The sequence below is a fragment of the Saccostrea cucullata genome, unplaced genomic scaffold (assembly GCF_032062105.1).
Source record: "Saccostrea cucullata isolate Sc308-1 unplaced genomic scaffold, CSIRO_AGI_Scuc_v1 ctg64, whole genome shotgun sequence".
Lineage (NCBI taxonomy): Eukaryota > Metazoa > Mollusca > Bivalvia > Ostreida > Ostreidae > Saccostrea > Saccostrea cuccullata.
In genome coordinates this window covers 224,270-249,400 of record NW_026937285.1, presented here as the reverse complement: position 1 = coordinate 249,400, position 25,131 = coordinate 224,270, and the positions used below count along the sequence as shown (strand labels likewise).

At 33.6% G+C, this 25,131-nt stretch overlaps 3 protein-coding genes across 14 annotated transcripts in view; 1 reads left to right on the top strand and 2 right to left on the bottom strand.

Moving 5' to 3' along the window:
• Window positions 1–5,869, top strand: part of LOC134247724 (centriolin-like) — a 61,914-nt gene extending 56,045 nt beyond the window's left edge. For 10 of the 11 annotated variants that reach the window (XM_062730067.1, XM_062730064.1, XM_062730065.1 and 7 more), the window contains one exon: window positions 5,524–5,869. In XM_062730067.1, coding sequence (XP_062586051.1) covers window positions 5,524–5,531 — 8 coding nt within the window. In that variant the 3' untranslated portion in view covers window positions 5,532–5,869. The remainder of the gene's footprint in view (window positions 1–5,523) is intronic. The other variant, XR_009987918.1, reaches the window with a different exon arrangement.
• Window positions 5,870–8,338: 2,469 nt separating this feature from the next.
• On the bottom strand, window positions 8,339–9,958 carry LOC134247705 (protein wech-like). Its single transcript, XM_062730036.1, has one exon. The coding sequence runs from the start codon at window positions 9,956–9,958 to the stop codon at window positions 8,339–8,341; it is 1,620 nt and encodes a 539-aa protein (XP_062586020.1).
• Window positions 9,959–20,877: 10,919 nt separating this feature from the next.
• The window catches only part of LOC134247730 (uncharacterized), a 28,366-nt gene continuing 24,112 nt past the window's right edge, over window positions 20,878–25,131 (bottom strand). Inside the window, exon 5 of one of the 2 annotated variants that reach the window (XM_062730089.1) lies at window positions 20,878–21,023. The gene's annotated coding sequence lies outside the window, so the exon portion shown is untranslated. The remainder of the gene's footprint in view (window positions 21,024–25,131) is intronic. The other variant, XM_062730090.1, reaches the window with a different exon arrangement.

Genomic DNA, 25,131 nt, shown 5'->3' with positions numbered 1-25,131 from the left:
TACGAGGTTGTCATCACGTCCAATCCACGCCTCCTCTGAATTTATGCATGCTATCCCACGAATAAAACAGACATTTTTTTCAAAAAAGGATGAAACCACTCTCGTGTCTTTTAACAAATGACGTGAACCAGATTCGCTCTGAGACTGTAATACTGGCTGCTTGATTGTTCCAAACATTTCTTTTTTTACCTTCTCTGTTATGTTCTTTTCCACAAAGAACGGAAACTGTATTCTTTCGTTTGTTGGATTTAATTTCTTGTCAAGATTTGAAGTATGGTTCAGGATTTCTAATACATCAACTCGTTGGAGAACGCCTTTGTTCATTAAAATATTCTTCCTCATGATGGAAAGCGAGTTTTTCAATGACATCAATTCATTCCTCAACATTATTTCGTGAAGTTCCTCCATTTGCCGCAGTTGCCTTTTGATATTTTCCATCATTTCGTCTACTGCCTGGTGAAGACGTTTTGCTTGGTTTTCAACGGCTTTGTGGATTTTATTGTACTTTTTGACAAGATTTGAGAGTTCAGTTTCCAGTTGCGATATTGCATGTAAGAAGTTTGGTATTGTCTTACTTTCGATGAAAGATACATCCTCCTGTAATTCTTTCTTTTTGATCCGAAATATTTCTTCAATTTCACGCAGTAGATGCGACTGATGTTCCCGTACTATACATTTGCTACATACTGGTTTCCAGCAAGTTTCACACAGTAATTCGCAGACTTGTTTATGAATATCACATAAAGAAAACCTTATTTTGTCTGCATGTCTGTGCTTATAGCTAACAATGTTGTGTGTCTTTGATAAATCGGAATCAAAATGTTTATTCACACAACTCCGACAAAGATCTTCTCGACAAGTTACACAGCGTACATGAATTTCCAAATTTTCGCAAACATGGCACCGTGCTGCATCTTGCGCTCTGCTTGTTGGGAACATAGTTTGAGATGCGTATCTCAAGTTTTTTGTCTCAAATTCTCATACAAGTTGAATGAAAAAGTCGACGAGTGGCACATTCTTTAAATCTAGAAGAAGAGAAGACAATTTAGTTTCTTGTAACTAATTCTTTTAATGTTCTTTTTTTAAAATTTATTCAAAACGTACCCAAAATTAAAAAAAGAAATAACGACACACAGTGTTGCAATATAAACCACGCTTCTTTAGCTTTGAGATACCCCATGTACCAAATTTTGGTTTGGGAGAATAAATTGAACTTGAGTTATTATGATTTATGGTATTGATCGAATGTTCATTTGTTGTTTTACATCCCATTCAAGACTTTTTTTCACCACAAATAAAGCAAAATTTTAAAGAGATTTTTAAAAAAAAATAAATTACTAGTATTCTATACTTGTCCAATTTTTGATTCCACTGAAACAGGATGTAAAGAATTAATGTATTTATTAGGGATGGCAATCGATTGCAGAATTGCTAATCGGTTAACTGCAAGACGTTCCGACCGATTAGCCGGTTAGTCGTATCAAAATGTATATTTTTGACATTTTCTTTTCATATACACAAAAAGGCTTAAAAGATGTTAAAAGTTATACATTCTGTTTATTATTTTGTAAAATATATATAATTTGTATATAAATACTATTTATATGTAGTCTATTTGTTACCGATTTTTATTTAACAAACTTAACATTGTAGAAAGAGTGATTTGAAAGAATTGAAAAAAAATGTTTAGGAACCATTAAAGTCTATTTGTCTCAAAATTAAGTAGCAATTTGCCGTTTTGTTTCTTTGATTTTAAGCTACCTGAGCTGAAAGCTCAAGTGAGCTTTTCTGATCACCAGTTGTCCGTCGTCCGTCCATCTGTCTGTCTGTTTGTCTAGCTGTCTGTCTGTCTAGCTGTCTGCCCGTCCGTCCGTCTGTAAACTTTTCACATTTTTAACTTCTTCTCAAGAACCACTGGGCCAATTTAAACCAAACTTGCCACAAAGATTCTAGGGTGAAGAGAAATTAAAATTTTTTAAATCAAGGACCATGCAAGTCTCCTTCCAAGGGGAGATAATCAAGAAAATACAAAAATAGGGTGGGGTAATTAAAAAATCTTCTTCTCAAGAACCACTGGGCCAGAAAAGTTGAAACTTATATTGAAGCATCCTGGGGTAACGTAGATTCTAAATTGTTAAAATCATGACCCCCGGGTTTAGGGCGGGACCATACTAGGGAATTCATGTTTTACATAGAAATATATTGGAAAAAACTATTAAAAATCTTCTTCTCAAGAACCACTGGGCCAGAAAAGCTGAAACTTATGTGGAAGCATCCTGGGGTAGTGTAGATTCTAAATTCTTCAAATCATGACCCCCGGGGGTAGGGCAGGGCCACAATAGTGAATCAAAGTTTTACATAAAAATATATTGGAAAAACTTTTAAAAAAATCTTCCTCTCAAGAACCACTGGGCCAGAAAAGCTGAAACTTATATGGAAGCATCCTGGGATAGTGTAGATTCTAAATTGTTTAAATCATGACCCCCGGATTTAGGGCGGGGCCACAATAGGGAATCCAAGTTTTACATAGAAATATAGAGGAAAAGACTTTGAAAATCGTCTACTCAAGAACCACTGGGCCAGAAAAGCTGAAACTTATGTGGAAGCATCCTGGGGTAGTGTAGATTCTAAATTATCCAAATCATGACCCCTGGGGGTAGGGAGGGCCATAATGGGGAATCCAAGGTTTACATTGAAATATATATGGACAAATCTTTGAAAATCTTCTTTTTAAGAACCATTGGGCCAGAAAAGCTGAAACTTATGTGAAAGCATCTTGGGGTAGTGTAGATTCAAAATTATCCAAATCATGATCCCTGGGAGTAAGGCTTAGCCAAAATTGGTATTACAAAGGGGGAATCTATTAAAGAACAGCATGACCAATTAAAGTTTCTCAGGTGAGCCCATGGGCCTCTTGTTTGTTTAACGTCCTTCTCGAGAATTTTTCACACATATGGAAACGCAATCACATGCCGATAGACAGCTGCAAATTTTGTCTTATACTCATTTTTTCGTGCCAGCACTTACATGTACTACACTTGGTCTCATCCGAAGGATCAGTCCCCCCTTCTACAAGGGAATTTCGAACCTGCGACTTTATTAAGGATCAGCTACTACTTCGCGACTCTAGAACAGATGTGCCGTTTTATATACGATTTCCATTATACATGACAACTCTAAGATCCCTAAATATTATTTTAAATTGATATATTTTATTTCCTATAATGGAAAACAAACGGAAAACTAAAACAAGATAAACTTACCTTTCACATTAACAACATACATATATTTGTAGCATATAAAATGATTCTACACACTAGTCTGCAGACGTGTTTGTTATCATCATTGAATTTTGTTTGTTAAAAAGCGATTTTTGTCACCCAGGGCGACGTCATTCATAGGAGACCATCTCTCGTATTCTCTATCGAGAGTTATCTTTCGTTACGCTCACAACACCTCTGTCAATGCTCGTTATCAGTGATTCTTGTATGCATCAATTACAAGAGCAGATAAAGAGACATGCAGAAGCCATGGAGCATGCTCGGCTTTAGTCGGAGGGGACGATAGAGAGCCTGAGACAGAAGATGAACGCTCTGCAGGACGTGCTGGTCTCCACAGGGGAGGATTCCAACACCAGACTCTCCCTGATCAGGAAAAGATCGCGGTCCTCCTCCCCCGGCAAATCTCTACTGGACACCACCATTAGGGTAAGAAAATCTCTACTGGACACCACCATTAGGGTAAGAAAATCTCTACTGGACACCACCATTAGGGTAAGAAAATATAGATCTGGACACCACCATTAGGGTAAGAAAATCTTTACTGGACACCACCATTAGGGTAAGAAAATCTCTACTGGACACCACCATTAGGGTAAGAAAATATAGATCTGGACACCACCATTAGGGTAAGAAAATCTTTACTGGACACCACCATTAGGGTAAGAAAATCTCTACTGGACACCACCATTAGGGTAAGAAAATCTCTACTGGACATCACCATTAGGGTAAGAAAATCTTTACTGGACACTACCATTAGGGTAAGAAAATCTCTACTGGACACCACCATTAGGGTAAGAAAATCTCTACTGGACACCACCATTAGGGTAAAAAAATCTCTACTGGACACCACCATTAGGGTAAGGCTGTCCTAAGAGCATAGATTGGAGGAATGAGAAAGCTTGTGAAAAGGCGTTTGTTGGTAGTTGTTGTGATCAGAAACAATTTTTTATGAAATCTGGAGGGCCTTTGTGTAGTTTTCCAATGAGAATCAGGTCTAGGGATTAATAATGTCTGTCTTTCAATCAATGTATATTTGAGAAATATTTTATTCTTGAAGAAATTGGTTAGGCCAGCAGGGAAAAAATGATATTTTTAATAGTCCCCTCCCTTGATCTGTATTAATGATTTTACTTGTGTTGTTTTCAAATCTTTTGTGGGTCAGTTTTTCATTCTGTAATCTTCAAACTTTTTGAATAGATAAAGCAGGATAAATTCCTTTTGAAAATACCATATTGTTGAAAATTATGATATTATGAATTCATAGAGAGTTTTTTTTATTCCATTCAGGGTAGGCAAAGATCTAAAAGTCCCATATCAGGACGCAGTTACCTGGCACAGCGGCCTAGGTCAAGGTCGGCGTCATATGGAAGGGCCTTATTTCCAGGGAGATCGTAAGTTGATATTTACTTCATTTATACTTTCTCGGAAAGTATTTGATTTTGATTTGTTGAGGAATATTTGTTGATCTGAATATTGGATCCTTTCTCTCCACCATGATTAATTTTGAAACATGCAGTCAACATTGCTTGTCGACAAGCAATATTAAGAAATGCACGTACATTTATACTGACTGCACAAAATTTAAGCATGTGTGCCTCACTTTTAATTGAATCTATATACTGTATACAGGGAAATTTTCGCCCCCGTTTTATTTTCGCCCCTTTCGCCCTACCCACAGGTGGGCGAATTTAAAAAGGGGCGAATTAAAAATACACAGCATGATTTCTTAAACAGTATTGTAACTGGGCGAATTTAAAACAGGGCAAAATTGTTTCCAAGTGTGAAAGGGCGAAAATAAAACGGGGCGAAAATAACCCTGTATACAGTATTAAAACATTGAGTACAATACTGTAAATGTATTATATACAGCATGTACGATATTTGGCGTATTTTTGAAGAGTTAGCGTAGATTTGATTTAGCGTATTTCTCAATGTTCTTATGTTTATATGTGCAAGACATTTAGCATTGTATTTGAATTAGCAGAAGTTCCTTTCCGCCAAAAACACTAAAAAGAAAACACAGCCAAATGTAATACGTTTATAGTATTATAGACTGCAAATACATGTGTAGTTAAAAGTTACATTGAAAATTTTCACCCCTCTCAAACTGTTGTCAACTTGAGCTTTGCCTTGGTTGACAATGGATTTCTTGAAGTGAAATTTTTAAAAGTTACCCTGAACTACATGCATAAATATCTGTATTAAAACTCACAATGCAGTAATATGTTTTATTACATTACAGTTCCATGAGGTGAAGAACAACAGAAAAATGGAATACTGTTAAAAACTCTGTACAACTTTTCCAAGTTGGTGGGTCCAGTTGAACTGTGATGTTTCTACAATAGTCCTAACAAGTCTGTTGAACATTCCTGTCCAAAGCTATATGTGATTACAATTTACAACAACATGTAGTATTGTATATAATTAATTTTATTATTTTTTTTGAATAAAATATATTTTTAATTAGGTAGGTCCTATGTTTGTCTTTACAGTTTTCAATTTATTCTCTTTTTTTTTACATGCATAAAGATTTTTGTACAAAATCTTGTATATTCCAGTCCATCCAGAAATTATCCATTCCTTAAAAAATGATATATATTTTAGCATGTAATTTTTATCCAAGTCTTTTTTTTTTTGTAATGATGTATTACATATTTATTACATTTATATGTGGTGCTTCCAGCAGTGTCTATTATTTATATATATATGATAATATTTATATGAATTTAGGGAAGTTACAAGAAAGTATTTATCATGCTGAAAGAAAGTTGATGACTGCTTGTGCCAAAGTGTCAAAGTTGTGTGAAAAATTGTTGTAATTAAGAAGTATTCATTAGACAGCAGCAGAATTATTGTTGTAAATGTATATACATATATATATATATATATATATATATATATATATATATATATATATATATATATATATATATATATATATATATATATATATATATATACCAATTTATGAATTATAAATGTGTAATAAATGGAAACAAAAACATTTTGGTAACTTTTTTCACTATTCTGGTGCAAGTCAATTTTTAGCACTTATGGGCCAAAGGGTCAAAGAGCTAATGCTATGCCATTTTTGTGTGTGTGTATGCATAAACTTTCTGAAATAATGACCATTTCTCAAGAACTCCTAGACCAATTTCTGTCAAATTTGTTTCAGAGTATCTTTGGCCCAAGTTTTTTTTTTATTATTAAACTAGGAATATGGCCCTTGAACAAAGGGAGATAATTGAAAAAATAAAAGCAAAAATACTGGTTGCTACATGTGAAAATGATTTTCAAGAAATCCCTGGCATAGTATCATCTTCAAACTTTTACACACAAGCATGAGTATATGTTGTAGATAAAAAGTTATTCAAGGTATCACCTTGAGGCAAACGGTGTGGTCTCAAGGTCACTACATAGTTTAAAACATTAATATTTTGCTTACTATAAAAACTAGGATTACCAAATGTTGTCAATTGATAAATCTTAGGACCTCAAAGCCTACCGACTCAAAAATAGGTCATGTGGCCTTTATAAATTTTGCATGTATTCATTTTCAGCTTGATTTTGATGTATATCTTGGATAATCATCATAACATATCAGTTTATGCATTATATGGGATCATGAAGGGTAAGCTATACCGTGACCTTTTTTGAAAATTTATGGATAAATCATTTTCAGTGATTAAGGCTATGGTTATTATCGCAAATACATGTACTATGCGATGTGGTCCATGGGCCTTTTGTTTCAAGCTTGTGTGTAAAGTGGCATATAGGCCAATCGCTGGGTGTTAACTGTTAATTTATACAGCTTGTGAATATAAATATATGTACATGTACACATGTTACTATAAATAAATAAGTAACTTACTTACTATGATGATTAAAATCATCAAACCGCGTAATTGAAAATTTTTGCGGCATGAGGCCTCAAATTATTTTTACCAAAAAGTAGGTCACAAGGACCGTCACTTTGAATTTTATGGCTATATTTGAATATGGCAGGACTTATTGCATCAAAATCGTAAATCTTTGTCAGTTGATGCATCTTGGGTCCGCTCATTGTGCCAACTGAAAAGAAGGTCAGTGTCCTACTTTTTACTAATTTCTAACTATCAATGATGTCCCTAACATACTCTACTAACTAGACATTGATTCTTAACGGGGCATAGACACAGTTTCAGCTTAAAATTATATTTTCCATTTTTATGAATATTTAACTAAGGTCTATCTAATGATAAGAAACTGAACTTCAGTTGTTGAGATACAAGACAGATTTAGAGCTCCAAACCTTTGTTATGTAAAGAGGGTCCCTGTCATGTTTTGTTGGTGTGTTCCGATTTCGCCTTAACTGTGAAATACCGGTAAGAAAAAGTTAAAAAGTACTAAGGCGAAATGGGAATTTTTTATTTGTAAATATTATTACTAGGTTGATAGAAAAAATAAAATTTTCAGATTGAATTTAACAATTAATGGGAATTTATGAATACTGTAAATAAAATAATACGTGTAATACCAAAAAATACTTTATGCTAAATATATTAAATCTTCATCACCTTCATTCACGTAAGAGCTTACTAAGGTAAAATGGGAATGCTAAATTTCACAGTTAAGGCGAGATGGGAACAAACCGTTTTGTTTACATAGATTAATATACTAAAATATGTTCGTTCAAAGCAAATAATTTCAATAAAGAAGTTAATTCTAAATACAATTAAACAGTTTCTAGTGATTTGCTGAATTTCAGTTTATTATAAATATAATGAATGTATTTTCTATATGTAAACAAAAACAAGGCACGGGTCTTGTTTACTTTTTAAAGAACGTTCTGTTCTGTATCTCGTTTGTTAATCAATAAATGATGTTCAAATTTTTGCTGATTATTAGATGATGCCTTAGCTAGGAATTAAGAACTGAAATTGGTTTAAAATATTCAGTTGAAACTGTGTCCATGTCCCTTTAAATTATATACTTCCATTATATTGTGAAATAAAATGTAAATTTAGGTATCTTACACCGTGTACATGTACGTATGAAGTAACAATTTACAAAAACATTTAGTGTAAGTACTTGAATACTTTTACACGACATCCGTAAATTTCGGCTAGCCAAACTTTGTTGTCTTTGTCAATAGATATCCCATTCCAGTACATGTAATCGTCAGTACATGCATTAATAAAAGTCAGAAACTTCCCATTTTTATCCAACATGTGAATACGTTGATCGTTATGGTATATGAATAAGATACAACAGGCACTATCTGTCGCTATGCCTCGTAGAGTTGCTGAGGCTGATTCACTTTCATACACGAATTTAAGAAGTCCCCCTTTTGAAACTACCACGATACTGTCTCGTGATTCATTGCGTGAATTACAAACGCAGACATCACCATTTCTATTTTCAGTAACAAAAGTGGCATTTTCAAACAGGGGATTATTTCCATTATACTGAATTGTTTGCGTGATCTGATTGTCTTTGAATCGAACAACTCGACTCTGGTTACTATCGCTCTTCATACATACAAGTAAATCTCCTAACGATGTACAGTAAAGTCCCTTCGGTAACCAATCGTTAAACTGATGAATTTTATGAAAACCATTTTCATTATATCTCATGATTGATCGTTTTTCCCAGCATGTAAAATATAGTTCACCCTCTGTATTTGATGAAATAGCTTCCGGAAATTCATGTATTTGGACACTTCCCGTTACATCGCCATGAATATTTTTTCTCAGTATGACATGGTCATCACATTCACTAATCCACGCCTCCTCTGAATTTATGCATGCTATCCCATTGAGGACTGAGGAATTTTCAACATGTATGGTTGAAACCACTCTTGCTTCTTTGAGGAAATGTCGCTGGCCAGATTCGATAAGAGATGATGAAAGTGGATGTTTGATTCTTCCAAACATTTCTCTTATGCACTTCTCTGTTACATACTTTTTCAAAAACAAAGGAAATTGTATTCTTTCATATGTTGGATTTAATTTCTTGTCAAGATTTGAATAATGATTCAGGATTTCTAATACATCAAAACGCTGAAGAACGCCCTTGTTCACCAAAACGTTCTTTGTCATGATGGAAAGCGAGTTTTTCAATGACATCAATTCATTTCTCAACCTTACTTCGTGAAGTTCCTCCATTTGCAGCAGTTCTCTTTTGATATTTTCCATCATTTCATCTACAGCTTGGTGAAGACATCTTGCCTGGTTTTGAACGGCATCGTGGATTTTCTTGTACTTCTTGCTAAAATTTGAAAGTTCGGTTTCCAGTTGCGATATTGATTGTAAGAAGTTTGGTATTGTCTTATTTTCGATTAAAGATGTGTCCTCCTGTAATTCCTTCTTTTTGTTCTTGATTATTTCCTCTATTTCACGTAATGAATGCGACTGATGTTCTCGTGTTATACATTTGCTACATACTGGTTTCCAGCACGGTTCACACAATAATTCGCAGACTTGTTTATGAATATCACATAATGAAAATCTTATTTTACCTGCATGTCTTTGTTTGTAGCTAACAATGTTGTGTGTTTTTGATAAATCGGAATCAAAATGCTTGTTAACACAACTCCGACAAAGATCTTCTCGACAAGAGACACAGCGTACATGAATTTCCAAATTTTCGCAAACATGACACCGTGCAGCATCTTGCGCTCTGCTTGTCGGGTACATACTTTGACATGGGTATCTCAAGTTTTTTTGTTCCAAGTCCTGACACAATTTGTACTGAAATGTTTGAAATTTATTAGAATTCAGTCGACGAGTGGCACATTCTTTAAATCTAGAAGAAGAGAAGATAAATCAGTTTCTTGTACAGTGTATGTAATTCTTTCAATACACTCTTTTATTTAAAATTTATCCCAAATAAAAAAAAATATGGCGATACACAGTGTTGCAATGTAAATCATGTCTTATTTTTATTTCTTTGAGTTAATGTTAATTTGTTGTTTTACATCCCATTTGAGCATTTTTTTCACTGCAAATAAAGCAAAACTTTATCTTTACCAAAGAGATCTTTGAATATGAATTAGTAGTATTCTACTGGCTCCAATTTTTGTTACCAATGAAACAGTTTGTAAAGAATTAATGTATTCAAATATGTAGTCCGATCTGTATTGTCAACAAACTAAACACTGTAGGAATAGTGATATGAAAGAATTTCATTAAAATTATGTTTAGGAACCATAACAAGTCTATTTGTCTCAAAATTAGATAGCGAAGTGCGGTTTTGTTTGATTGTTGTTTAACGTCCCTTTCGAGAATTTTTCACACATATGGAAAAGCCACTACATGCCGATGGACAGCTGCAAATCTTATCTTATACGCAGCACTTTTGACCATTTGTCGTGAGGGATCATTTTCGTGTCAGCACTAACTGCACTTGGTCTCATCCGAAGGAGCGGTCTCCACGTCCCACGGTAAACCGCTCCACGTCCCACGGTAAAGATTAACTCCTTACTTCGCTTCTCCAGAGCGGATGTCAACCACCGCGCCACCCGGGCGACAAGTGCCGTTTTGTATACGATTTCAATGATAATTGGTGCACGACGACACTAGGATATCTAAATGCTTTTAATCTAAAACAATGAACATATTTACTTACCTTTCACATCAACAACGTACTTATGTATATAGTATAAGAATTCTTTCAACACACAAGTCTGCAGTGCAGACGTGTTTGTTATCATCGCTGCATTTTGTTTGTTAAAAATCGATTTTTTTTCAATCCAGGGCGACGTCATACATAAGTAGGAGACCGTGTATTTAACAACCTTTTTCGATTCAATACATTGTATTTAAGGTGTTTCCACCCTCACAATTTTAATGGTTCAAAGTACAAAAACTGCAGTTATTTTCATTAAATATACTTTAAATTTTCCAGTTATTGCAAAAAATGTATAGGTCACCATATTATTTAAGATGCGAAACATAAATAAACAGAAGTGTATGTCACCATAAAAAATCGCACATTTTTTGTAAACAGTATAATTATGAAAAACTGGTTAAAATGCATAATTCTGATGCTGAATTTTCCTAAATACTTCCTACTTATAAGATACTTTTGTATTGTGAATTTCAGGGAAACTATTTTACATCAGAAGTACAATAAAGCAAATGCCTGAATGAAGAGTTATAATTGCCTTTGTCAACATTTTTTAAAGATTGAATAATTGATTAAATAAAGAAAATATGCATTTTAAAAATTCTTTTACTTAACAATATTTATCATTACACCTATTGTAAAGCATTCTTCCAAAAGATATTGTTCTATTAGATATAAATTTAAACTAATTACAGTTTTTGCAAAAACCTATGACATCATAGGAGAGTGGAATTACCTTAAATTCATTGTAATGTTCCTTATTATCCATTTAAAATTCACAGCGTTTAAATGTCTGTAACACACGCGAAACCTTGTCACCGGACGTTAGAATGCACAGTAGGAAGTACATAATATGCATTTTCAATATCATACTCTAGGAACACCAAAATGCACATTGTTTAGACAAAGTTCAATAAAACAAAATAACCCTGTTAAATTAATGTAAAAATACAACAATTTGCATTTTGGTGTTTCTAAATTTGTTACCTTAGGCTTTTTCCTCGCAATGTTTGTTTGCGTTATTTGAATAAGAATTAGAGAATATAAATATAAGCATTGAATTCATATTTTGGAATGTCTTCGGTCCTGTAACATACTTATAACACACCTAGCGCTTCATGAAAAATATACCTACGTGCAAGTCTGTGTGATTCTCACACCAATAATTCACACTAAACTTAAAAGCATTCCTTATATTTACATTTTACGTGTTTGGAAGCAACTAAAATATACTTATTATTTAAATATCTCGCTGCCCTATATCGTTGCATTTTTACTAATGTCGCAGCAGTCTCATTGTGACGTCACGTTAACGCACGTTTCTCCGTGTATATTTCTACGCGTGAGGATACACGAAAATGGTATTCAAATCAATTTCATTGTTTGCTTAGTAGAAAAACATAGCTAATGTAAATATATCCTAATAGATTCATATAACAGTAATATACAAATGTATAACTTCTCATAAAGTCAGATACTAGTATATGTATATACATGTACAATACCACTTTCTGCAAATTTCTAGGTCTTCATGTAAGCTTTTAAAAGAAAAATGTTAAATGTAAAACTAATCAACTTGCCAATAATATGATTACAGATTATAAAATATGTAGGTGATGCAAATGACTATCAACAGCAACATTTTGTTTTAATCAGCATAACTATATATATATACCTATATATATTGTATGTTTGATGACAGGTGATGTCCATAACAAAGAGAATATTAATATAGAAGGAGGGGGATCTGGCAAGGACAGCATAAAGGGGAAAATGACAGAGGAACAGGATCTCTTGAGGGTGAGTCATTAAAGTAAATCAGCAAAATTCAAAGCTCTGAGACAAAGCGAAGAAATGTTTGATCTTCATCATCTGTTGATTAAGTCTTTAACATTAAGGCTTTGTGGCAACGCACTTTGAAAAAATTACGCACTTTGAAAAAAATTTTCAAAGTGCGTTAAAATTGGGACAAAAATCAACGCACTTTGAAAAAAAATTTCAAAGTGCGTTAAATTTGGGACCAACTCGACGCACTTTGAAAAATTTTTTCAAAGTGCGTTAAGAGTCTACATCAATATATTTTATCATGGAGACACTTAACGCACTTTGAAGAAAAAATTAAATCCTATTTTAGTAATGGAAAGATTTTATTTGTTATTCATCTTTCAAAAAACTTGTGAATTGATTTAATCCCGCCGATAAGAGGAGAAGACGGGAATAAGATCCCTCAGTCCAAATCTTTATCTTTCCAATACATAGGTGTCGGTAACAAACGGGAGAGCAATATACCCAAAAATGGTAAGCTGCATTTTCAATGCTTATAATATATATATATATATATATATATATATATATATATATATATATATATATATATATATATATATATATATATATATATATATATATATATATATATAAAGCACTAAAAAACCAACAACACTGTATATCCTAAATGTCGGATTTACCAAGTAGATACAAGGTCACGGATGGAAATTTATATAAAGCACTAAAAATGACCAACGACACGAACAATAAAAAATTGTCAAATTTTCGGGACGCCCTGTCCCTTCCTCAGGACAAAGAAAAAAGTTAAAAAGTCATAAGAACAAAGGAAAAAGAGAAACAAAAACAACTAGCACTACTACTAAACTACTAAACACTAGATATTTACATGCTTACTTACATGCTGAATTGGAAATTTTTAAGAACACTAATAAAGAAAGAAATCCGGACCGCTATGAAATGCGTCCGGTCTATCGGGTATACTCGGGTGAAGTGCGATTTACATAATTGAACGAATTAATTATGCTAATTAATTACGACAATCAGTAAATCGTACATTGTTTCATTCTCTCAAAATGGCGTAACTTTACTTAATAAAGAATAATCGAAGAAAAATAATATAGCAGGGATATTTAAACATATGAATTATGATCAATTATAAATTTTGAAATATTTAAAGACTTATTACCGGGAAAAAATAATTAACAAAGGTGTAAGCAATACATAGTTATGAGAGTTGTTCGAGAGTTGGTGACGCAAATTAACTGTAGAGTTTACACTAAATTGAGAGAATAATCTTGTTTAGTATCATCAGGAATTGGGTCTAGTTTACGTTCATTCTGGTGAAGTCATTCAGTTTGTTAATACCATTAGGGCGGAATGACTTCAATCTGTGCATCCAGAACTTTTCTTTGCTTTTTCTCTGAGCATATGTCCATCTTGGGTTATGGTCAATCACCACTACTGTCATGTCCTCCCATTTGTGACCCTCAAGGTTGAAATGTTCCCCAACGGGTTCATTGAGTTTTTGGTCCTAATGGTCGAACGGTGGTTATTGACTCTCCTGTGGAGATCTCCTGTTTCACCAATATACTGTTTGGAGCAAACTTTGCAACTGATAAGATAAATGCAGTTGTCAGTATGACAGGACAAATTCCCTAGTATTTTGTAGCTGCGGCCTGTAACAGGGCTGTTAAAACTGTCTGTGTCAGTGCTGTGCTTACAAAGAAGACATCTTCTGTCAGAGCAAGTTTTAAAGCCCCCGTTAGGTAATGGGTTGTCCAGTCTGGTTCTTACTACCATGTCCTTTAGGTTCCTTGGGCGTCTGTATGCAGCCAATGGGGGTTCCTTAAAGACCTCTGCCATTCGTTTGTTTGAATGGAGAATTGGAAGGTTCTTTTGAAGGATACCGCTAAGGTTCTTAAGGACGGGATGGTATGTGGTTACCAGAGGGACCCTGTCGTTATTGTCTTTTTCCTTGTAGCGTAATAGGTTTTTCCTGTCATGTTCCGCCATCTCATCAATAGCTGTTTGTACATTGGCTGCATACAGACGCCCAAGGAACCTAAAGGACATGGTAGTAAGAACCAGACTGGACAACCCATTACCTAACGGGGGCTTTAAAACTTGCTCTGACAGAAGATGTCTTCTTTGTAAGCACAGCACTGACACAGACAGTTTTAACAGCCCTGTTACAGGCCGCAGCTACAAAATACTAGGGAATTTGTCCTGTCATACTGACAACTGCATTTATCTCATCAGTTGCAAAGTTTGCTCCAAACAGTATATTGGTGAAACAGGAGATCTCCACAGGAGAGTCAATAACCACCGTTCGACCATTAGGACCAAAAAACTCAATGAACCCGTTGGGGAACATTTCAACCTTGAGGGTCACAAATGGGAGGACATGACAATAGTGGTGATTGACCATAACCCAAGATGGACAGATGCTCAGAGAAAAAGCAAAGAAAAGTTCTGGATGCACAGATTGAAGTCATTCCGCCCTAATGGTATTAACAAACTGAATGACTTCACCAGAATGAACGTAAACTAGACCCAATTCCTGATGATACTAAACAAGATTATTCTCTCAATTTAGTGTAAACTCTACAGTTAATTTGCGTCACCAACTCTCGAACAACCCACATAACTATGTATTGCTTACACCTTTGTTAATTATTTTTTCCCGATAATAAGTCCTTAAATATTTCAAAATTTATAATTGATCATAATTCATATGTTTAAATATCCCTGCTATATTATTTTTCTTTGATTATTCTTTATTTAGTAAAGTTACGCCACTTTGAGAGAATGAAACAATGTACGATTTACTGATTGTCGTAATTAATTAGCATAATTAATTCGTTCAACTATGTAAATCGCACTTCACCCGAGTATACCCGATAGACCGGACGCATTTCATAGCGGTCCGGATTTCTTTCTTTATTAGTGTTCTTAAAAATTTCCGATTCAACATGTAATTAAGCATGTAAATATCTTACGGTTTTAAGTAGTTTAGTAGTAGTGCTAGTTGGTTTTGTTTCTCTTATTCCTTTGTTTTTATATGACTTTTTAACTTTTTTCTTTGTCCTGAGGAAGGGACAGGGCGTCCCGAAAATTTGACAATTTTTATTGTTCGTGTCGTTGGTCATTTTTAGTGCTTTATATATATATATATATATATATATATATATATATATATATATATATATATATATATATATATATATATATTTCCAAAACAAGTCGTGGGCTTAGCCCCCCCCCCTTCCCCTGGCCCTTCGCCCGGTCTCGATGTCTTTGTATGACGTTGAAAACTTTCATATTAAATGAGTTAATTAAAACAGATGAAAGCTAGAAATATTTATGTACAGTAAAACATATGAGAAAAAATTTTCATAGTTTTGAACAATCAAATTGCCCCCATTTTATTATGATAAATGCTAAGTTGCTTAAAGCTGTCCACTGTTAGTGCCCCCTTTACACATTTACATCTACTTACATGTATCAAAAACTAGAATTTAAAAAAAACGAATTAATGATCTTAAACAATCGTTACTCTTTTTTTCAAGACCCTTTTCCCTTTTAGTTATCAAAACCCCAAATATTTAAAACGTCAATATCTCAGGTCCTGAAGTGACTTTATTATAAAAAAAAGTTATCCAACCTGGATCTGTTATTTATCATACCGATTATTTGTTAGAATATTGAATAATCTTCACATTTTTTTCAAAGTGCGTTAATATGTTCGATATCAACGCACTTTGAAAAAAAAAATCATAGTGCGTTAGCTTGGTCCCAACTTTTAACGCACTTTGAAATTTTTTTCAAAGTGCGTAATTTTTCAAAGTGCGTTGTAACAGAGCCTTGAAATGGTTTACTCGTGTGTCAAGTTTTATTGGATTGATCATTGTTTACATGTATGTGTTCTTTGATACTTTTTTACTTGTATATTATTTTTATTGAAAACAAAGGAACTTTGTAGATAATTAATAAGGCGTTACCTTTAATTGATTCAATATCTTTTTTATGCATTTCCTTATTAACAGATACTGTCGTATATTTGAAAACTAAACAACATTAACTTACCTTTCACATCAACAACAACAAGAAGAATTCATTGAGAACGCAAGGCTACAGAATTTTTAACATCACTGCGTGTTGAATGTTTGTTAAAAATCAATTCTTTATGTCCCAGAGCGACTTCATTCATGAGATAGAAATCGTGTCTCTTATAACCCCCCTGGATTATATATAACATACTACCTTTCATATGAGGCGTATCTCTGCAATCTGCACAACCTTTGATCATCTAAGTTATCTTGTCAACAAGTCAAGGAGTGATACATATTGCAAATTATTATTATGTTAGATTGATTTAAAATCAAATTATGTCTGTCGAATATACCAGAAATCATAATTATGACCTTGTGAATTTTTGTTGAAAATTTTAGTTTGATGAAGCCAGAATCGTTATTATTATAAATTCCTTATTTTAAATTTTTATAGCTGAAAGAGATAGGGCTGACGTGGAAGTAAGTGGAAAGAAAAGCAAAGGATAAGGACTGTGAGGCTGCTTTATGTGCCACCTGGCATGAAGATGCCTAAGTAAGTTATTTTAAATACAGTTTAAAATATATCGAGGTGTACATATCTAATTTTTTCAGTAGTATTTTTCTCGTCAATTTATCTATCGTCCGATATTTTTTTCATTTATCGATGAATACATTTATGTTTTGTTCATTCAACGAGGGTTTATGTTTCTCATTACAGTTTTCAACTTACTCTTTTTTTACATGCTTAAAGATTTTTTCTACAAACAGTCTATCCAGTCCATCCAGAAATTATCCGTTTCACCCCCCCCCCCCAAAAAAAAACCCCTGATATATATATACATGTATATTTTAAAATGTAATTTTTATTCAATTTTTTATGATGTATTACATATTTAGTACATTTATATGTGGTGCTCTCAGCCGTGTGTATTATTTATATATGGTAATATTTATATGAATTTAGGAAATTGCAAGTATTTATCACGTTGAAAAAAAGTTGATGATTGCTTGTGCCAAAGTGTCAAGGTTGTATGAAAAAAAAAATTGTAATTGACACTACTCATTAGAACAGCAGCTAAATTATTGTTGTACATGTATATACATGTATACATGTACATTCATACCATTGTGTAATGTTTTATGTATAAATTGTAAATGTGTAATAAATTGAAACAAAGAAATTTTGGATCAAGTTTATTTGCACCATTGTGATACTAAAGCCTTTTACACGAAGTGTTTGTTTTCTCCTGTGTTTAAAAATCAAGCAATTGACAAATGCATTAAGATTGTGCTATTGCTTACATATGGAAACAAGATGTGTTTGTGAAACACTGCATGATATTTTAGTAGAAAAAGACACATTTATGGTAATTTAGCAATCAAGCTTGAAGTTAAATGTGATGAATTTTACTTTCTAATTGTCTTCTTCTCCTATGCAGCAATATATTCTTAACACCTTCATAAAGGGTTTATATATCTCAGTAGATTCGATATGCAAGAGCATGCTCTACATATATACAATTTCTAAAACGAGGTAAGTTAAGTACTGACAAACCGATTGATTAAATAAGAATATCATCAGCCTCTTTAATGTCATCATTTTGTAAGTTCAAAGGTCGAAACAATTACTACTATCTATGATTAAGTTAAATGCTTTCAGACGTTTTTCATACTGATTGTTAGGCCATTCTGATACTCCTGCTGGAAAGTGGGAGGGTATATAGTGATAGGGATGTCAATCCGTGTAGCTGTTTCGCTTTGGGGTATTCATCTTTTATTCATAACTCCTATTTACCACTGATCGATATACAATGAAATTTTCACAGAATCTTGGTTACATAGTACCATCGAAACTTTCTATTTTACTTTTGATGGGACTCATATTTTGAGTTTCCCAGAGCACCATATTGAAAAACGCCATTTTTCTATAATATTGAAGGGTATCCATCTCTTATCCAAAACTCCTTCTACGCCATTGAATAAAACTTGATAGTATTCTCACAGATACTTTTTTACATTATGCACCTCCTATTTTACTTTTTGATCTGACACTTATTTTGGGTCTCTCAGTGCAAAAAATGGACTTTGCCTTTATAACCAGGCATATTGTAGGCAGGGAGTATCATTTTGTTCACAGTACCTCTAGTTTCTATAATATTGAAGGGAAAATCTTTAATCCGCAACACCTCTTATACCACTAAGTGAAATTTAATGATCCTATCACAGATTCTTTAGTATATAATGCCATTACGCACCTCTTATACCCCCGCTTGAAAAGCTGGATGGTATATAGTAATCGGGATGTCCATCCGTCTGTTACGTTTTGGGGTACCCATGCATCTCTTAACCGCATCTCCTCTCATACCACAGAATGATTTGATGAAACTTTCACAGAATCTTTATAACATACCAGGTATTTCCATTATGACCTCCTATTTTACTTATTGATCTGACACATACTAGTATGGGGATGCTCACTCCTCCATGGCACCTGATCCCATCTCGGCTTGTTTGCTCTGCTCCTAATTTGTAATGTTTCATGGAATTTCGAGCTTGAATAATATTCGTTATCTCCACGGCCTATTACCTTACGAAAATTTCTTTTTTTGGGTTATCAGATATCTTAATGTATAAGGAATAATTGAGGGAATGTTAACATTGTCATTCTCTAATCAAGAGAGCTGTAGAAAACTTTTACGAGTATATACTGAATTAAACTTCTAAGTGTCCACCTAACATTTTTTAAGTTTTAGAGAACAAATGCATACAATAAATAATTTCTTTAATTCATGGTTAATTATGCATATTTCAGTTCGATGTTGCGTAAATTTCATGTAAGTATCACGTCAAAATTTTAAAGCCAAGTGTCAAGGACATGATGTACCCTCAAAATGAAAATTCACATAAAATAATCACTATTGAGTAAGACCACCACTCGCTCTAATTACTGCAAGACATCCTTTTCTCATGGATACCATGTGCCCATAAATAGAAGATTGACCTTTTTGCTGCCACCCTGGATCTTTCTCAACCGTTGAATTTGTGTGTGTGGGGGGGGTGGGGGGTGGGGGGGGGCTTTGACATTTCTTATAAAAATCCCAAATGTTTTCAGTGGGAGACAGATCCGGGGATTTGGCAGTGCTTCATCACACAGATGCCTTTTGGTCAATATCCTTGGGCGTTTAGCACGTGCGTGTACCGCTTTAAAAATGATCCAGACTGATTGAGATGTTATTAAACTGCCAGAAACACCGATTTCTCATCATTTTTTAACCATTGAAGTTGTTTGTTTTAAGCATTCTAATGTTGTTTCAGGACGATGTAACAATCTTTTTACATGGTTGTGACGCGAAACCCTGGCCTCAGACCAAAATCCAGATTACTTCTGGTTTAGTTAAATCTTGTCCAAAGCTTTCAAATTGTGATAAATTGGAAATTATGTATTCCATACACTTGTTTGAAAATGACACACAATCAATTGAAAATTGTGTGAAAATGGGTTTTTATACTGGTTGTTAATTTTTAAAAGTAATATGAAAGACAAATAAACACTCAAATAAAAGTGAGTAAAATGTTTTGCAAGGATGATCCTGATAGTGAGATATCAACATTCCAACGACTCTCCTTCCTTCCTTATAAGTCATTATGCCAATGTTTTGTGTTTTTTAGTTTAACTAGTTGTTAAAAATTGATACTGGCCACAAAAAGATGCTGCTTACCTAAAAAAAAAACATGCCACAAAATACAGATTTATCTACAGATTAAGAGTTTGTTTTAGCTTCGTGACCGAACATTTGCTTTCATCGGTGGTAACTGATTTTTTTTACACAATCATTGATCGAGAACACTCATTGGTTAGAATAATTTAAAGATATCATACCATTCTATCATGTAATTTCTAAATAAATACGTTTATCAGAATGAACACTATGAAGTTTTGTTAAGTGTGTACACCAATGGGAACAATCCTTAAGAATTTACAGTCTGTATTTCACGGTGAAATTATGAAGTTTTTCTAGACATGAGCAGAAACTTGATCACAAAATGAAATTTTAACATATGTCTAGAATCTAGACTAGATTTTTTGGTGTTGTAGTTGTCTGCATTATTTTAAATTATCGTAGGCTGAAAAAAATGTAATCTATATGTGAAGTATATTGTATAATTTAATCAATTTTCAAATCATGCATTTCATTAAATTTAATAATTTGAAGTTTCATTGTGCAGAATGAGAGTCTTTGATTGTCCATCTAAATAGTAAAAGAAAATTTGGATCATCGTGTACGCTGTCTGCCTTTGCATCGGCGTCATTATAGTTTGATGAGCACTAAGAGAAAAACAAATAAATACATAATTAGAAGGATGTCAAAAGTTGTGAATCAAACTATACTCAGAAAAAAAATTGTCAAAGGTTATGACAGATAATCAGTTCCTTTAAAAAATGAAAATAATGGAAAATACCAGGTTTATTCCATTTCCACTACTAGGTTTCTGCATTCTTCAAGCTCTCGCTCCAATGCCAACTTTTGATCCCTAGCAATCTGTAGCTCGAGTAAAATAGCTTTCATCTCATCTCTAAGAATAGTGATTTCTTTTCTAAGTAGAGGAGTCGGATCTGGGTCCCTAGATTCAATTGTTCCAAATTCAAGCTGGAGATCTTAGTATTGTTTTTCTAACAAGGCATTTTTTATAAAGCATTATTGATAAAATCTATTTTATAATTGAATATTACAAACCGAATCAAAGTTTCCCAATAAAGTGCTTCAGCTTGTGCAAGACTCTCCTGTTTGTTCTTCAAAGTGGCTTCCTGGGCTTCTGTGTGGTAAACTTGAATCTGCAAAAGGATCATTATTTTAAATGGACATTAAAAAAAACAAGGTCGTTTTTCTAGAACATTTAAATAATAATTGCCTTTTATAATCAAAGTCTTCAATCTTCATATCTCCATGAAATACCTGAAAGTGAATCTGCTGATTCTAATTATTGTTAATAATTTATACATTATATTATTAGTGTGGAACTGCTTTGTATCAATCGCTTATCTTGTCTTGCCGACATACTTTGAAAAGAAAAAAAAATTATGAGGTTGACGGTTTTATCCAGGAAGGTGGTATAACTTGCAAGCTAGATGTCTTGGCATTGTATGACCTTTTTTTTTTTTTTTGGTGTAGTCAGAATCAAGAAAATGACAGTGTTATTCAATTTACACAACGAAATAATTATCGTACAGTCTATCTAGAGTAGTTTTCACAGATTGCTAGACTGCATCTTTGGTAACCAAGGGTAATTTTCGGTCCACACCGCTAGTGCGAACCGAAAACCCTTGGCTAGCGAAGATGGCTAGACTGTGAAGTTTTCCCATCGAAGCCGAGCAAGCGCATTCCAGAAAAATCGACTAACGTAGTTGCCAGCGCTCAAAAGCATTTGCAAAACTTTTGTTCTCAGTAATGTCATTGCTTTGTACGCCCTCTTTCTTTCAAGGATTATCGGTATATGTTAATTCATCTGAAAAGAGAAAAATACTTCCGATTCCAAGTATAAAGAAAATTAATGCATCGTACGGTAATTAAAAATTACTTACCATCAGAAAGATGAATACAAACAAAGCTGCTCGCTTCTCTTATGGTAGCTAAAATAGAAAGAAAAATACACATCAATCCTTTGAACCAGTTGAAGAGCTTATAAAAGAAACTGAACAAATAAAAAGTATTAATTAAATGCTATTATAGGAGTCACAATCGTTATCACAACACATAGTGCATTATGTCTCTTAGAAAATCTAAAATAACAGATGCGCCAACGAAGCATATTAAGTTGCTGTTCCTCTGAAAAATGAACCATTATTTTGACATTGGTATTTATCAAAATACTACTGTACAATAATTTTCTTGTTTTTACGAAATATCATGTCATGAAAACGAGATATTATGTCCTGAAAACGACAAATTATCTCGTGAACACATCGTTTTTCACGATATATTATGCCGTTTTCACGGGTTAATAATTACCTCCATATTTTATTTTCCTATTCTCCCATATATAAGTTCACCATTCCCCTACTTACCAAGTATGATACAGACTTTACTAATTATAAAGTTATTATATAAACTGATGCCTGATATTCAAATGTGTGCAAAACGGGAGCAAACCGTCAACAACACTGAAATGCAAAGTTACGGTCCAACGCACACGAAACATATGATTATGCAAAACGCTTGTCTGATCATAGGCGTCGGAACCGTAGGTCTAGGGAGGAGGAGGGGGGCTTATATATAGGCATTGAAAATTGAGATTTACCTATTTTTGTTGGTTTAGCCCCCCCCTTTTTATTAGCCCCCCCCCCCAACTTTCAATTTGCTTCCGAAGCCCATGCTGATTACTTGGCCGTTAATTAATTTGGGATAATTAGGACTGTGCAAAACCTTGTCCATAACTTTTGATCAATAAGGGCTAGGGCTTCCATGTATTCTATGTGGCAAGACCTTTCATTGGATACCAATTACCTTGACCTTGGAGATTTTTGTACTTATGAAAAAAACTTTTATCCTGGCCATAACTTTTGAACGATAAGGGCTAGTGATCTCATACTTCGCTTCGGTAATCCTTGTGAGAAAAAAATTTATTGGATACCAAGAACTTTGACCCTTTGACCTTGACCTTGGAGTTTGACCTACTTTTCAAAAGTAAACTTTGACCATAACTTTTCAAGGGTGAGGGCTAACTGTGCTTTAATACTTTGACAAGACTTTCATTTTATATCAAGAACAAGAGTTTGACTTACTTTTTAAAATTTTTAAACTTGTCCATAACGTTTGAACAGTTAGGGCTAGGGCTTCCATACTTCATATATAATTTCTTTGTAGCAAGGCCTTTCATTGGATTCCAATTACCTTGACCTTTTGACCTTGGAGATTTCTATACTTATGAAAAAACTTTAATCTTGGCCAACTTTGATATTTCATAATTGTATTTCCAGTGAGAATACCCTACTTTGGGTACTTATATATTAAATTTGCATTTAAGAAAGGTTTTATATTCCCTATGTTGCCATACGGGGGCATCAGTGTTTCACAAACACATCTTGTTTCTTATGGGAAACGTAGAGCGCACTGCAGAACATACATAATTTTTCTGTCACTAATTAGTATTGGATAGATACATCTTTATTAAGTTTGCACTAGTCTGCGCTCAACATTTTCTGGGAGAAAAATTGCTTGAAATAAGCAGTTTTATACCAAATATGCTAAAATTTCAGAAAAACGTGAACTTTGTGATGTCACATTTCTAAATTACTGGCATTTTGATCAAACTGAAAATGACCAATAAAGGCCGCATTGTTACAACGCACTTTGAAAAATTACGCACCTTGAATATTCTTTTTTTCAAAGTGCGTTAAATTTGGGACTAAATCAACGCACTTTCAAAAAATAAAATTTCTTTTCAAAGTGCGTTAATATCGGCCATATTATGGCACTTTGAAAGAAATGTGTATGGTTTAGTTAATATATTTGCAAATCTTAGGTATGATGAATAATTGAACCTGTTTGATAACTATTCGGTGATGAGGTCACTTCAGGTTGTGAAAGTGAGCGATTTTTAAATTTCCATACTTTGAAAATTCTTCGTCTCTTAATCTTAAATGTTTTACTGTAGTTAATTTTTTTCAGTTTGCATGCATTTTATGTAAACTAAAATCAACTGAAAGTTTTCAACGTCATACCAGTTATGTAAATACATATATTTGGGTGTAGCATAGGCATCGGTACCGGGGGGGGGGGGCACACAAATGTTTTGCAAATATATACATAATAATATAGGCATTGAAAATTGGGGCTTTTGGGGGCTCCACTTTCAAATTCTACTGACGGCTATGTACAATATATAAGGAAATACAGTTGGGATGAGAGACCTTCTACTCGTCTTCTACTTGTTCTCAATGAGGTTACGAGGTGAAATGAGTACATGTACAGTTTTTCGAAAGATATAATTATTACAAAACGATTCTCTTAATTACCAAAAAAGTCTAGAATTTTTTGTTTTATATACATATTTTCTTCAAAGTCCGTTAAATGTCCACATAGTAAAAAAAAGTCTATGTACACTCTTAACGCACTTTGAATATTTTTTTTCAAAATGCGTTGACTGTGTCCCAAGTTTAACGCACTTTGAAAATTTTTTTCAAAGTGCGTTGATTTAGTCTCAATTTTAACGCACTTTGAAATATGTTTTCAAAGTGCGTAATTTTTTCAAAGTGCGTTGCCACATCGCATGTATAGCTGTACAAATTAGAGCTATAAACAACGTAAAATTAAGAAATTCATTTTAAGGGCCATTTGAGACAATGATCATATATTGCTCTTTAAATTTCTTACAGCTTTCTTTCTGAAATAAACAGGTCTTTT